Raw genomic sequence first — 16,135 nt, 5'->3', positions numbered from 1 at the left:
TCTACATGCCGGAGGCATAAATCAGAGAGATTCAGGATACTAACAGTTGAATAGCACATTAATTATACTTTTTAAATGGCACCTATATTTGTCTGCCTGTTTGTTTTACATGACGTAAGTAAAAGGTTACATATCAAAGTAAAACATTTTGTTGTATGTGCGAGACAGATTCTGAAGCACACAAACCCAGCCAGAGTCCTCACATAAACCTATGTTCACTTTTGGAAATCAGCAATAAACCTTGAAAGAATACTTCAGATGTTTTACAGCTGATATAACATGTTTCATAAATAAAACTTTAACATATGCACCCTAAAACTGTTCTGTAATATGTAGATATTTTTAGTAGCATCATCAGATTAAGAACAACACCAAATAGATTCTGAAAAAGTACATTGAGTAACACAGGAAGTAGAAATAATACCCAGTGAGAAGTACAAACCCGGAAACCAATTATAAGACATGAAAAGAATAAAAATGGATAGGCAGGTGAATCTACACAGGAGCCCTCTGTACAAGCTGTTTCAGGATTGCCTGGATCAAAATTAAAAAAGGGAGTTGCTGAGTTGCTGTGTAACTTGAAGTTAATGGAATTAATCCTGGAATATATCAAGAAACAGAGCTTTTACTCTGAAAAAAAAGAAAAAAAAAGGACAGTATTAGGCTAGGATTTCCCAAACACCAATTCTGTACCATTCTGGTATTCTGTATTCTGTACCATTTTGGTATTATTTAATCTCTTCCAGTTGTCCAGAGCCATGTTCCTGCTCCTTGCAGAGGGGTTGGATTAGATGACCTTTAAAGGACTCTTCCAACCCAAACTCTTCTGTGATTCTACGTGCTCATGTGCCCTGGAGATAAATATTCCAGGTAAAGTCCTCATTGTTGCACTTGCACAGAAAAAAACACAGAGAATTACAAAGAAATGAAATGACAGTTCACATAATTCTCAGATCGTATCAGCAGCTGAAAATAAATACATTTCTTATGAAAATAATTCATTGGCATTGTATTACTCAGATCCCTCTCTGTAATCTTTATGTGCATTTTCGTTATCAAGTGTTCCTTCAATCATCTACATTTATGGTCACCACATACTAGTGAGACACTTATCAGTGTAATCAAGAAAATTGAATATTGTAAGAACATTAAAGCAGAACCTGCAACTGATGGATCATTACAATCACGTCAGATTGTTCTGAACTTGCTAACACAGTTTTTGTAGGTCCAGCAACTCACACAGACTCAGAAGGGGCTGGCAGCACCAAATAAAGCTGGAGCTGATTAGGGCAAAACAGGAAATCATGGAAAACGGCTGAAGTTCCCGGTGCTCAACCCACAGCAAGCACAGCTGTAACTCCTTAAAGATCAGCACAAGAAACCCAAGGCTTGGCAGTTTCATACACTCAACATCCTTATGTACATGAACCAGTAATGCAAAGGTAGAATAAAACTGTTCTTTTAAATCTTATTAACTCCAGAACATTACCAAATCTAACCAGTGAGTACTCATGGTACTCAAATAAGACCAGAGTTAACACATATTATTCATTATATGGGTAGCCACCAACAAAATGTATGAGTCAGTAACGTTAGGAGAGTGGGTAGGCCAGAAGAGAAGAAAATCCCCTGTAACACTCCACTGATAAAGGTTTGCCTTGGGAAGCTATTGGTGAGGAAGCAAGGGTTTCAAAAGGACTGTTGTCCTCACAGCATCCTTCTGGATAACAGAGTCTACTGACAAAGATTTTACTACCCCTTTACCTGCCGCTACCAAACTTACAGGACACTGCTTATATTACTAGACACTAACTGGATGAAACTTTTCGCAATTACATGAACATATTCCTGAACAGGAGTCGCCAAAACTAGGAGGAGGTTGAGAACACCCTTGTCAGTCTCATAAGCATTTTACTTACTTTGTAACAAAACAAATATGCCAGATGTACAAAATTACCCAGAGGTTTCAAACGTCACATCAAACCCCATCTACTGGAAAAAAAAAAAAAAATCAGTTATGCAGATCAAAGCAAAAAGAGCAAAAAGTTTGGCAAAAGCCAAAGAGAGATTGGGACTTAAGAAATATCATCTACGATTTCTCACTATTATGAAGTTACCTGAAATTTGACTCCTTAATCATTGCTCACATAGCAAGAATCCACCTTACAATACAATCATCTCCTAAAGCATAGGATCCATTTCTTCTAAGGATATCTAAGTTCTCTTGATGACAGCTAGGATTTGCTCAAAAGTGAGCACAAAGACTGCACTGCAGAATGCAGTCTGGTATGTTGGCCTTCAGGGAACACAGGAAGCAAAGAAAAAATTAATGAGTCGTCCGTCAACAATGTATACAGACATCCTGGAGGGAAAGCCGCTAACTGCAGGGCAACAAAATAAATTCCATAGCACACCACCAATTCATATCTCTAAGGGCAGTAAGACAACACGCATAGTGCTATGAAACATAACCAGAATCTTCCACGAGCTCACCAGAGACTTATAAAATATGGTCTACTCTTATTTCCTCTTGTTACACCACAAACAAGTGCTTTATCCTTGCTTCCTCGTCCCTTAGTAGAAAAGAAGGCAATATTGTTGTATCCCGTTGCCACAGGATATTGCCTTAGGATAGTCTCTCATTGAGATGTTCCCTAGAAACAGTTCCTGCTGCTATACTAATCCCCAAAATGAAGTGTTCACAAATTATCAGTGATGTTTCCTGATTTCTTCAGTCATGCTACAGCATTACTGTTACATCTCTACCGTTACCACCCAGCTTCCTCCTGCCTTTACTCCTCGCGCACTCCCCAAGCCTGTGCAAAGTGGACAGAAGATGCTGCTTACTCAGAAAGAGACTATTTTTATAACAATCCTGCAGAATCAAAAGCGAGCATGCACAACATCAAGCAGAAGAGAATCAGGTCCATCATTTTTCCAAATCCCTCAGAAACCAATTCTAAACTACCTTGACCACAACTGCATTCTCCTCCCCACTGAAAGAAAATAACTCTTCAACGCACACATTCACTACTTCACCCTGTGCGCATAAAACTCACATGCTAGGGAGGAAAATAAATGGCTTAAAAAAACACAACAAGGCAATAACAAGAACAGGTACTCTGTCACTGGTAGATGGTAATGAGCAAAGCAAGTTCCTCAAGTAAATAAACGAAGGCATCAGATCCACACAAGAAATACAGGCAAACTCTTCATTTTCAGTACTTCCAACTAGAGCCAGCTCCCTGGAAGCAGGAGTGGTGCCACTGCTCGTAATAGTATGCACTAGGACCAAAGAACATAGCATTACAAGCAATCAAGGAAAGTTCCAGATACCAGCTTAGCACTGCCACATGAAATGGAAACAAAAAGGTAAATATAATAGATTTTTTCACCTAAGGAATATAGAAATACTTTACTTTTACACTCAGAGAAATGTCTTACGTTCCAGATATCCTTTGAAAAACATCCTTCTGGAAACTTAATGCAGTAACTTCCTCCCTTCAAAACAGATCTTTCTCAGTGCTTTTTCTTGAAAAAAAAAAAGGCAATCTGGTTTAGTTATTTCTATCAAAACAGAAATAATAATAATAACATAATGCTTTCAGTAACATTTGATTTTACATACACATCAGCATCAAGGAGACCTACTTGGCTAACATGCAGTGAGTATCACTAAGTTTGTCTTCTCTGACTTAAAGAAAGCCTCAGCTTTGTCCCTGCCCTCTCTCTTGGAATTGTCATTTGATAATCAAGAGCCACAAGCTGCACTGATTAAATGAATCTTCATAGCACAGAGGGTACATCGCTGGCCACTATAACAGAAATTATACCATAAACAGTTTAAATTATACAGATTACGTGGCTTTCTTAAAGGTCTCAGATGGTGTGTTCATATTAGCTTTTTAGTTCGAATAAAGAATGAGCTTTTGAAGTGAACCTCCCAAACTCCTTGGCTGCCCAATCATCAAGCAGTCTCTGAGCACCAGTACTAGGTTCCTTTCCAATGAAACTCAACCAGAAGACGCACTCAATAAGTGCACCTAGCATGGCCCAACCACTAACACATGCTCAGCCTCAGCCGTTGCACCTAAATCTTTAATTGCAGCTTTATTTTTTTAAAAAGAGTTATTTTTACTTTAATTATATCATCAGATGGAAAAACTCCATTGCAACACAAGGATTTTTGTTTTGAAAGATGTAAAAATGACTTGCAATTAGAAGAGGAAAAAGTTTGGACAACCAGTATAATATTTTCCCTAATCCCAAGAGAACAAGACACAGGATTACTTCATTAAGCAAAAAAAAAGAAAGCAGGTTTACAGACGGACTAAAATACATCCCACCCCTGCAGGCTGAGAGACCAAGGCTAGCTTAATTAGAAGCAAAGAAAAAATTGAGAGGATTGAACAGAACTGCAGGAAATTAACTCACATACCACATGCACTACCAGGCCAAAAGCCAGAGTAACCGCAAATTCCTGAACTGACACAGCACTCAGAGAGGGAGACCAAAATTCAAATGGACCCAGGGCACCAGCAGCTCATGCACACTAAGCCTGTACACGCAGCCAGAGACGTTACACCTTGGCTATTCTCCAGCTACGCATCCTGCAAGCTTCAGTCAGGTCTGTGAACGTGGCCATTCAGGTACGCCACTGAGGCTGCATGGCTTCAGCATCCCAGAAAATCACGTAGTCACTAGGGTGCTACAGCAGATAAAGGTATGTACAAGTGCTGGGCAAAAAGAGGGAAGCAAAGCAAAAACTTACAAAACCTAATTATACAAAACCTCCTACTTCATTTTGTACATATAAAACAATTTCATTCCTTTCCTTTCAATGGGTGCCAGCAAACAATCTTAGTTAAACTCAAATGCCTGAGGAAAGCTATTCTTTTTTTTCTGTTGAGCAGCAATCTGGATGACCAGTCCCATGCTACAACAGACAGTGTTACTGAAGAAAAAGTGACGACCAACCTAACTCCTGTTTTGTGCTACCATAGGCTCACTTGTTCATTGTTATTAAATAACCAAAACGAAAGAACACAGTAAAAATGAAATAGTTAGCTGAAAAGCTCCTGAAATTACTTTAGGATGTAGGTTAAGTTTTAGAAATGTACACACAGGTCAAGATTTTTTGGCTGAAAATAATAGATGGTGGTTCAGGCCATTTAATGGGCAACAGGAGCAGCTTTCTAGGGCAAAGTCACCTGTCTCACCTGCGTGACTCCAGTCTGATACCTGAAAGGGAATATAGGTCTGCTTAGCTAGACCACATGGACACAGAGCGATAAGAGATGCTCAGGACCTGACCTACAGCTCATGATTAGACTGGGCTCAGGTCATGTTGAGTCCCGTGTTAACAGAAAACTGCTCTTGCGGTCACACACAAGTCGTAGCCAGCGCTTACCAGCTGGAATACAAACCCACATGGACACAGCACTGTTCCTCCTCTGCGGAGAGCAGAACGGGTCATAGGAAGAAAGTCTCCTAAGATGGTAGCAAAAAATTAGGTATACTGGCATTCATCGTGGAAGGACACGCAGAACAGGAGGGAATACTGTATCCACAAACAGAGGATACAGTATTTCAAAGATGAAACATCCCTTTTAAAGGTCAGATGCATCTATTTGCTATAAGAAACAAATAAAAGCAAAATAAATCCTAGCAAAACTACTGTACCATCCCAGATTTCAGAAAAGTTGGCAGAACAAGCAGAAGTTGAGTGTCTCTGCCACTACTAATGTGAGTAAGCCCTTATTTCCTTAGACATGGAGTTTTAGGAAAAGGAGGAAGTTCTCCTCAGCAGGCAAGCCTCACATTTGGAACCAAAGGCAGCAGACCAAGCGTTAGCAAGAGGTGATGTGGTAAGAAGTCACTGTGCTAGCACCTGAGACCTGAAGAATGACACTAACTCACATACATTGCCAATAAGATTGAGAAATGAATTAACTGTTTACAAAGCAGTGAAGAATAGAAACAGGAGAGGAAAAGAAAATGCACTTTTGAGAGTACAATGTATATGCAAAAAGGTATACATTACTATACATAGTAGAAGAAAATAAACTAAGTGAGGTTACAAAAAGGGGAAATTAAGATAAAGGAAAAGTAACAGTTTTCAAATTCACATACATTTAATGAACTCATATTCCAGCCCTGGCATGCTTGTACTTAATTGTGTCATATGCATCCACTCAGACTATCAACCTCTGCCATAAATCTTGAGTTGCACTGTACCACTCATTAATTCAGCTTTCATCCAGACACAGCTTTTGACTAGAGTTTAACAGATCTTCACAAGTAGACATTGTGTCTTGGCCACCTGTAGCGTGAAGAAGGGCAGAGAAAGTGAAGGAAATTACTTATTTCAAATACGTTGAAGATGCTAAATACAGCTGAAAAAGAAAATAACTTGACCAAGTATGTGTCCTTGTTAACAATCTCCAGACTGTGTCAAAGTACTACTTGGTCTATTTTGGCCTTGTAATACGTTCCCTGTTGGATTTCTTATATATTGGAGAGATTGTTCTGCAGCATTTAAAAAATAATAATTGGGCTCTTGGCATTTATTTCTGAGGATTCTTGGGTACTTTCCTTCTGAGTTCTTGAAAAACACTTGGTTTTGCTTCTTTCTAGAGCACTTAAAGGGGTTATTATTACAAGACACAGTGTTACGACATCATCTAATCTGTGGCTCTTGAGGAACAGAAGGATTTACTTATAGCTTTAGGTTCATAAGAGGACATCTACCACAGGATAAATATTGAACCACTTAAATAGCTAATGGATACCTTTTATCTATAAAATGTTCTAAAAACATACAGCTAGGAGGCAAAAAAAACAGATTTACGGCTAGCTTAACCAGCCTTGTAAGCTGAGTATTTTTGCTGTAACATCCACTACAAACTAGGAAATACTGATCAGTTTATTGTACACAACAGTAAACACATGTATTACTTGAACTTGTACAAGACCACTAATCACAGTACAGTCAAGCTATTAAAGCAAAAAAAAGTCAACATCTGGATTTCTCCAAAAAGCCAAATACTAGATACTGTTGACTGATTACAATAATACATGTTATTTGAGAAGGCTCATTAAAAATAGTTGTGTTACTCTTGTCTCCTAATATCCATGTTTAAACGTTTTCATCATCAAATTACCAGTGCTTCAGGAAATTGTTACTGGGAAAAAGGCTGTCATAAACGAACCATTTGGGGAAAGGGCAGGGAAAATTACCTACCTGTTACAGCGACTTTCTCCTAAATAAAAAAATCCCCACTCTTACATGACATCTATAAAGTAGCAAGGGAATTATTTTATTCTAACACAACATGGGAACAATGTCACAAGACACAACTGCCACAAAACATCCTAATAGCAACCATGTAACTACTGTCATCTCTTAATCGGCCAAGGGAGATGCTGTTGCTAATTTTATTCCCTATTCACTTACTATTTCTGTCCTAAATAGATTAATTCACTACTTGAAACTCAACAACAAATCCTTCAAGTCCTTCACTGTTACTGACGAGTTGGCATGAGCCCTAATATAAACACAGCAATGAGTTTTCCTAAGTATATTCAAGTTCATCCCTTCTTGCCTTCATTCAGAGTTGGGATGCCTGAGTCCCCAAGCAGCTTCATTCACTCCATAGCTGTACCGCCAGACCTTAAAGGAAAATAAGCTGCCCACAGAATTCCTGCTCAAAGGTTGCCTTCACTTTTTTTGTCCTTGACAATGTGGCAGCCACTGGCCATCTCTGGAACAAGGAACAGCTACCAAGCTGCCAGCAAGAGAACACTGATTTCAAATTGTGATTTTACCAATTCTGTCATCTCAGTAAGCTTTAATAATCAGCCCTAATAAGTCTAAGATGTTACTCTGCTAGGAAGTACCTAAGTTTAACCTATCAATATTCACACTGCAAAACCACCTAGAAATCACACCACAAAGTGGCTTCCATTGTTCCAGCCAGCTTAATTCATTGCAAAAAGTAAACAACAATCAGCAACTCCCTGTCCAAAAGGGGCTGAAATCTTAAAACAAAACAAAACAAAGCAAACAAACCCACACCAAAGCTGATATAGCTTAAGGAAAATCATGCAGTTCTACCCTTCATTCACCTGAGGTAAGTGGGATAGTGCAGTATTAGAAGGAGGATACTTTCTTCTAAGATGTTTCTAGGACATTTTGGAAAACTGCCACAATCCCGTTATCAGGTATTCATATTATAGGTGCACATGTAAACACATAGGCTCAAAAAGCAGAGGTTCTGGTCAACAAAGCAGCAGTACACAAATTGCAAGAATCTTTCTTTCACAACGTTTAGAAGTCTTTTATCAGGTTTTTTTTACCTTTTTATTGGCTTTTTACCTTTTATCTCTCACCTTTCTAACACACTACTCCCTGCAGCGACACAGTATTTCCCATCAGTTTATCAAAAAGCTAAGTGACTTGAACAAACAGTGCCCCAGACACTGATTGACAAAAAGCACCTTATCCAGCACAGAGTCTATCCAGCACAGCACATTGGTAGGACAGACACAGCTGGTGAATAAGAGAAAACATAGGAGAAGGCATGGAGATAAGAAAATCCACCCTGCCTACAGCAATACCTATGTTCTGTCAGAAACAAGACATACTGATCTAGGCATCATGGAATGGCAGAAGGATGGACTGGACCTGAATATCTCCTTTATTATAGGAAAAAAATTAACTAACTAATTCCTCCCACACCCAAAAAAAAACCTAAGTGAATGTAAACGAAGGAAGGACAGAAAGTACATTTCATGAAAAAAATGCTTCCTGGCAACATCTAAATTTGAAATTGCTTTTGGGAATGACAACTCAGCTCCCAGCCTCAACTAATGATTCAACACCTTTAAACAAACATGCATTTGGCAACTGTTTCTCCTCCTTTTTAATTCAATTCTGAAATAGCTGTAATGTCAGCACCTGACCTAATAAACAGGCTTTACTACCTTCCATCTCCATCTCTGTTCCTCATCTCTAAATTTTCCATTACATGTTAAAACTCACTTCCATAAATAGTCTGGCAAACAGACTTTCAAATGAACACCTCTGCACGGCACCAGAACTAAGAACGGGACAGATCATCTTCTGGTCTTCAGGTAATCAATAGATTATACATGGCAATATTCTATGATGATACCAAATAAGACTATTTTGAAACCATACCATTTTTCATAAAACTGTTTTTGAAACATATTCTACTATCTGTTCATTACTATGAACCTTACTAGAAAAGTATAAGTATTAGAAAATATATCATAAACATCACATTTGTTGGGCATCAAGAAATACACTTGTGTAGTTTGGATGGTAACTGAATTCAAATTACTTTATTTTTGAGAAAGCAGGTAATGCTGGCTTCTTTAGGGTAATATGAAGCATAATATAAAAACGGTATCAAGCAACTACACTGGCAGCAGAGCTGTCCTCTGCCCATGCCCCAATACCATTAAGCTGGCATTACTGCATTTCTCAGACTATTTGAAGCATCAGAAATGGTGATTCTTGCACACTTCTCATACTGCTGAGATGTGAGCACTTACATTCTGTCTGAAATGGTGGAATTAAGCTTGCTTCCAAGTGCCTGTCCCAGTCACTTCCCAGTTCCAGCCTCAATCAAGACCCAAAGCCATACAACCCGAACCACCCACCAGCTTAAACTTCTGTAGAAAGAAAACCTAGGAGCAGAGATCAAAAAGAAACCAGGGTGTTACCTAAACACAACACAATTCCAGTTTATGATGTACCGTCCATGACTCCTCTGTGGATAAAGAGTTACTGGGCAACTAGTGGGAGGAATAAATGGCCTGTACTGCTCTAAATATGTATTTCCCAATAAACCAACAATGTTAGAAAATGCATCCCCCTCTTGTATAAACTACATGTCTCTCTCTCATGCTGTCTTATGTAAGTAGTTTTATTAACATAGCTCTACAGTTTAAGCAGTCAGTCTTTGTGTCTGGCATCACTTAAAGCCCCTGCCACTCCTGCTCAGGCTGCAGCTCAGGTTCAGGAGGGTGGGCAGGGAGATGGGTCTGTCCCGTCTGCAGCCCTCAGTCCAGCTCTGTGGTGTGAGCCTGAGTGACCAGAAGTCTCATCACAGTCAGCAGGCTACCATGCAAAGCAAACTGCAGGCATCAAGCTCATCAATAACTGTGTAAAATTTAAAAAATTATATAATTATAGAATAGTTTGGATTGGAAGGGACCTTTAAAGGCACCTAGTTCAATCTCCCCTGCAAGAAGCAGGGACATCTCCAACCAGATCAGGCTGCTCAGAGCCCCGTCCACCCTGGCCTTGAATGTTTCCAGGGATGGGGCATCCACTCTGGGCAACATGTTCCAGTGTTCCACCAGCCTCATCATAAAAACTGTCTTCCTTATGTCTGGCCTAAATGTACCCTCTTTTAGTTTAAAACTATTACTCCTTGTTTGATCACTAAAGGCCCTGCTGCAAAGTTTGTCCTCATCTTTCTTATTAAGGGTCAGTGTGGATCTGTCACTCTTTCACTTTATGGCTGGACTCTTCTCCATTTCCTCTCTATGCCTGAACTAGTCTTTTTCATAATAGATGAGCATTTTAAGTGTAAGCTTTCAGAGTTGTAAAAAATCACTAGATAAAATAAGGAATTCTGTTACCAACCAGAAAACTAAAAAAAAATCATTTCAGTAATGTAACACTTCAGATGATAAATAAGTAATGTACTAAGATATCTAAAAATACTTACTTTTTTAAAAAAAAATCATTATTTCAACCTACCTTACTTAAAAAGCAGCATGAGAATTACTGTTAAAGTGTTCTAAATAATTCTTCTCAAAGTAGACTACTTCTTCATCTAGTACAAGTCAGTCTCGTGCTAGGAAAATGACCAATACAATAAAAACTGTACACATACATTCTAGTCAAATATACAGAATGACCAGTTCATATCATCACTGACAGTCTGGTACACATTGTCACCAAAGACATTTGATTTTGGCTGATCCCAGAACATTTATGGCAGCCTTGAGAATGCAGGAAGTTCTTTAAAATAAATATCATACAAAATTTGGATCAGTAACAAAAAAAAATGAAAACATTTTGAAAGAATGACAAAGCACAGGGGAAAAGAACTATTGTGCAGCCAATATTTTCAAAACTGAACACCCACTCGTAACCGGCAACATTTAAGTCATAGAGAACAAAAATGCCTGCCCAGAAACGACATGTGAACTAAAGGCTGAAATGCGAGTCACAGGGAGAGAAGAGAAAAATGCTTACCTATGAATAGAAAAAGAAGCAACGGATCTAATAAGGGATGCCACTGCTCCAACTTTAGCAGCTTCCACTGCTCCTTGCGATCTGTATCGCACAGTTTCACCGTAATTGATGAAAGGTTCGTTGTAGACAACAATCTTCCCCTTGGCCTCCTGAGCTCTTTTGTGCAGTTCATCAAAAGAGGCTACCACTATGACTTCTGCAGTAATTCCTGAAAGAAAGTATTACAGTGGCTTTAACATAGCTTTCCTATAACTCTCCTACAGCCTATTTTAACAGACAGAAAAGCACAGACTGTGCAGAACACTGGAAATCAGATTTAACTTCCTACTGGAAAAGGAAGACTATGTGAAATGCTTCATCAGGGATTGGTCCTAAATAGCTGTAACAGCACCCTGAACCAAGCACAAACAGTTCCGTAAACTGTGTGATCAGGTTGGTATTAAAACTTAACTTTAAGGGCAAGAAGGATACACAGGGGGAATTCTGTTCTCCACATGTGCTTTAATGCCTCAGTGCAATCATTTATAATACAAAAACATTTGCAAAAACTGCCTATGGGATTAATAAAAAAAAGATAGCAATCTTCTCACGGAATTGTTTTGATATGTTGCTAAACAACTTAGCTTAACATAAGGCAACTGGAAGCACATATTTTTGGACTGAAACACTTATAAAATTATTTAATTCATAAATGAAATTAATTTAAAGTTATTCAGTTTTGACAAATTTTGCAATACGCTTATAAATAATTAAAAAAAAATCTTCATATTTAATTCAGGAGAATACCACAGTTCTGTTGCATCTTCTTCTGGGAGTTTTCCCATGAATTCATCTTTCCCAGTTATGATACAGAGAACACAGGCAGGGATTTCTGGAGAACTATTCACACAGGGTAAGTCAGATCCCACCCAGCAGTTTTTAATAGTTGGAATAGTTTTAAATTGCTATATTAACTTGCTTGAAAAAACAAAGGATTTTATAGAGAAGTAGTTTTTCCCAAAGCCAGAGAATCCTTCTAACTTTTTAGAAAATTAACGGAGGAACTATATTTCACAACATTTAAGAACTAATTCATTAAAATGACCACTATGCTTAGAATCCAAATTTGGTGATTGGCTACAGAGATAAGTAGAAACAGCTTAACATGGGCTGCTACTTTTCTTCTAAATACAGAAGAAGTAATGGATGCCTGAAATTTTACTGTTGTACATTTCACCTAAAAGCTACAAAACACGCTAGTGGAAACTAAAACTGGTAAAAAATGTCTAGCAAGGACTTGTCAAAGAAGTCAAAGTATCATATTTTTAAGAAGAAAATGTTTCTGTTTGAAAGTCCTCTTTCTTCTTTTTTCTTTTTTTTTTTGTAGTATAAGAATTATTTGGAGAATATTTCAAAGGTTTGTATTTGAGACTGTAAGAGAACCGATAGAAAAATAGGAAGATCATCTCTCCCAGCATCAGTGTATCCCAACTCATGGCTTCTTTAAGATCAAACTATAGTACTCTTCAAAACCTTAAAGAAACTATTTGGCACAAAAAAAAAAGTTTGATTTCTTAAGAGTGCATCACTAACAGGGCAAGAAACACCTACTGCTACAGCGAAAGCCTGTGAGTTTTAGCTACGGCACAGACCTAGTGTGACGTGGAAAAATCTCAACTAAATAACTACTCAGATTCTTAGCTTTACAGAAAGAGGCACAGAGACTCAAAGCAGAGAATCACCTTCAAATTTTAGTAAGTTGTTGTTGGCAGGTGGATGAGCATGCTATCAGACTCCAGCTGATTCTAATGAACAGCAGGCTCAGCTGCCTACTGCAGGAGCATCCCAGCAACAGGATCATTCTCGGTATGGAACTGTGCCACTGGAAATAAAGCCAGGTATCTGCAAAATTTCATTTTCCACAAGAAAAGTCATGGTCTCAGTAGGTTGATACTGCAATCCATATTTCATATTAGCTCTCCCCAGTGCTCACTTGGATCATGCAGCAGGCACTGGAAGGGCACACGTTGTATTCCCTGTTCGTCAAGGGAAGCGAGGAGTGTAACTCTTCTTGGCATTACTTTACTCCATTAATGAACAAACATCAGCTCTGGGCAGTTTTTAAAGAATGCTACAGACAGCTAGTAACTATCTGCAATCCCTAAGAAATATCATGGAGAAGTACATTTATGGCCCTCTCTAGACAATAGGCATCAGAAGTTTGTACAGTGAGCTTAGTGGGAATTAAAGCTAAGGGAAAGAACACAGAGCTGCAAACTCCAGCCCAGTATCTTTACTTTGAATGCTCCCAAAGAAGCGAAATAAAGCCATCCTTTGACAAAGCAAAACAAAGGTTCTCTCTGCAAGTTTAACTTGATGGCAGCACGGTATACATAAAGCACCAATTACAGTGCCTTCCGTAATAAAGTAAAAGTTCACTTTTGTGTAACTTCTGACTAATTCAACGACTCATTTGCATTTTAGTCCCATTTATACCATTTCAGTCTCATCTACTGAAGTAACAAGAGCCATGTTTATCTTAAGTATATATGTGGACACACATATAGAAACCACCCTAAGACCTCCTGTGCAAAGGGAGAAATTAAACAAAAAAACCAACAGTATACGGGGAATGAGTTATTCCTTTTAGAAATGTGAAATGCCTCACTTTAGTGAGCCTTTACACAAATTAACAAAACTCTACCCCTAGCATCTCCTACCAATTCAGTGCTTCATGGCTCTACTTCCCATGTTGAAAGCCGTTCTCCTTCTTACTTGCGTCACTATCTGATCCAGAGCTTGGCTGTGCATTACTGAACAGAAGTCTTCAGAAAACCCATGTAAGGAGAAAGGCAGATTGCCTGCTTACTTAAGCAAGATATAAAGATTATAACCCACACAGTCCAAAAGATGAATATGGAACACTTGGGGAATTAGCTAAGTAAAGAGTATGAAGTGTAGAAGACAGAATTTCAAACATTATAAACTTGGCTGACTGTATGAAACTGAAGACTATGTATTAGTTCTTCCCATGTGAAACATTATACACATTGTTGGGTTGGGCCAGTGAGCAAAATAATCTGACTTTCCTCTCATTTGTCGTATTAAACAGCAAATTGTACCCTGCCATTTCTGACAACTAAAGTATAGGAAGGGTGTTAATGGTGGGAACAAGCAGGCAACTTTCAATTACCAAGGAAATTACGTATTACAAAGTCCTCTGTACACAGAAATATACATTTCTATCTGAACACTTGGATGTGCCACAACTTTGATGATCACACTGCCAGCTGAAAAAAATGGCACGGTACGCATTAGCAAAATCTAAAATCTGTCAGAGGCAGGATGAAGGTAAAACCAACTACAGTTACTCTTTATTAGCTACAGAAAGTCTAATTATATGTATTTTTATATATACACATATATATATAAAATTTAAAAACACCTGTAAATCAGCTGTCTGCATCACTGCCATACATCATAAGTCTGATTCTTGGTATGACAATTCTGTCTGGAGAGTTACCTCCTAGCACGTACTTACCTGCCAGCAATCATGCCAGAAGCAGATTAGTCCGAAGAGAATTCCTCATGAGGTAATTTATTCTCCCCAAGATCAAATGCAGCTAATATTTAAGCCATTTTAGTATCTGGAGCTATGCATCTGTCTGTGCTATAGTAACATGTTTCAGAGAAGAGCAAGGAAAAATAAAAAGGACAATCCACCCTATTATCAGATTTTTAGAACTGATGAATCTCTATTAAAGCATCAAGAAAACTTCATACAGAATATTGTTGCTGTTCTTGGCCACACCAGGGAAAAACATGGCAAGATTTTACCATACCGAGTATCAGGAATTCCTAGGATTTGGGAACCCACTCTCTACTGTTTTTCATTTATTGCTATCCTAGAAACATTCAACTCATAAACATACCAAAATTCAACCTAGTTAGTCACAATCAATTTCTGTATTAAAAGAATAATTTAGCAATGCCAGGAAAAAAAAAAAATATTATTTGCACACTGTTTAATCTTACTGGATACTAAGTTCCTCATTACTCAATTACGGCCTTACTATGTTATTTTTTTCCCCCATCTCATTTTTGTCATCCAGTTAACAGCAAAAGATCTAGTTGGAGCTCTAGTTACAAAGCCAAATGCAGCCATCATTAATTTGACAATAATTTTTTTTTCAATAACAGCAAGTGAACAACTCACCCCTAAGTACCTTCCAAACTTTTACTTCACACTCTGCTAACATAAGAATTATGATTTCTTTTACAAATAATGCTGTAAAGTAGCAATGCTGCTTATTCACATGCACCGAAGCTGACACTGTCAAATAAATAATCTGATGGGGAAAGCAATTGTTTTTGCTTAAAACAATTAAAATGGTATTTTTAGGTCTAAACACAACAAAGCTGGAAACTACATCAACTAAGTCTCCACTAAACTTTCCTGTGTGTTATTTATTTAAAATTCTTGCATCCTAAGCATAAAATACTGCTTGAAATATCAACACAAAAAGTCAACAATACATCTAATTGTTTTAGTACTGGTGGAGACTTTGAAATTGGGGAAGAGTGTATTTGAAACATGTCCTGGCCTCCACAGTCTTGAGAGCAAGAGGGAGTGCTATCTCCCCACTCATCAGAACCAGGCATCAGGACACCAGGACCAGGAAATAAAGACACTTCTTCATGGTAGGAAGAAGACAAAGAGAGCAGCAACACACCACAAGAGCAGTGCATGAAGCCTACCTGCTGATCGCAGCTCTGCCTTGCAGACCACTGACATCAGACCACCCTCTTTCTTGTCTGCTGGATGGCTGCCACTTCTCAGATTTCTCCATTTCCACTTCA

At 38.3% G+C, this 16,135-nt stretch overlaps 1 protein-coding gene across 2 annotated transcripts in view; it reads right to left on the bottom strand.

The window, feature by feature from the left end:
* Positions 1 to 16,135, bottom strand: part of CPQ (carboxypeptidase Q) — a 181,048-nt gene that overhangs the window by 127,833 nt on the left and 37,080 nt on the right. For both annotated transcript variants that reach the window (XM_086742491.1, XM_086742492.1), the window contains exon 3: positions 11,297 to 11,504. In XM_086742491.1, the coding sequence (XP_086598617.1) occupies positions 11,297 to 11,504 (208 nt within the window). The remainder of the gene's footprint in view (positions 1 to 11,296; positions 11,505 to 16,135) is intronic.

Source organism: Chlamydotis macqueenii, chromosome 2 (assembly GCF_036417535.1).
Source record: "Chlamydotis macqueenii isolate bChlMac1 chromosome 2, bChlMac1.mat, whole genome shotgun sequence".
Taxonomy (NCBI): Eukaryota; Metazoa; Chordata; class Aves; order Otidiformes; family Otididae; genus Chlamydotis; species Chlamydotis macqueenii.
This window is presented reverse-complemented; position numbering and strand designations above follow the sequence as displayed.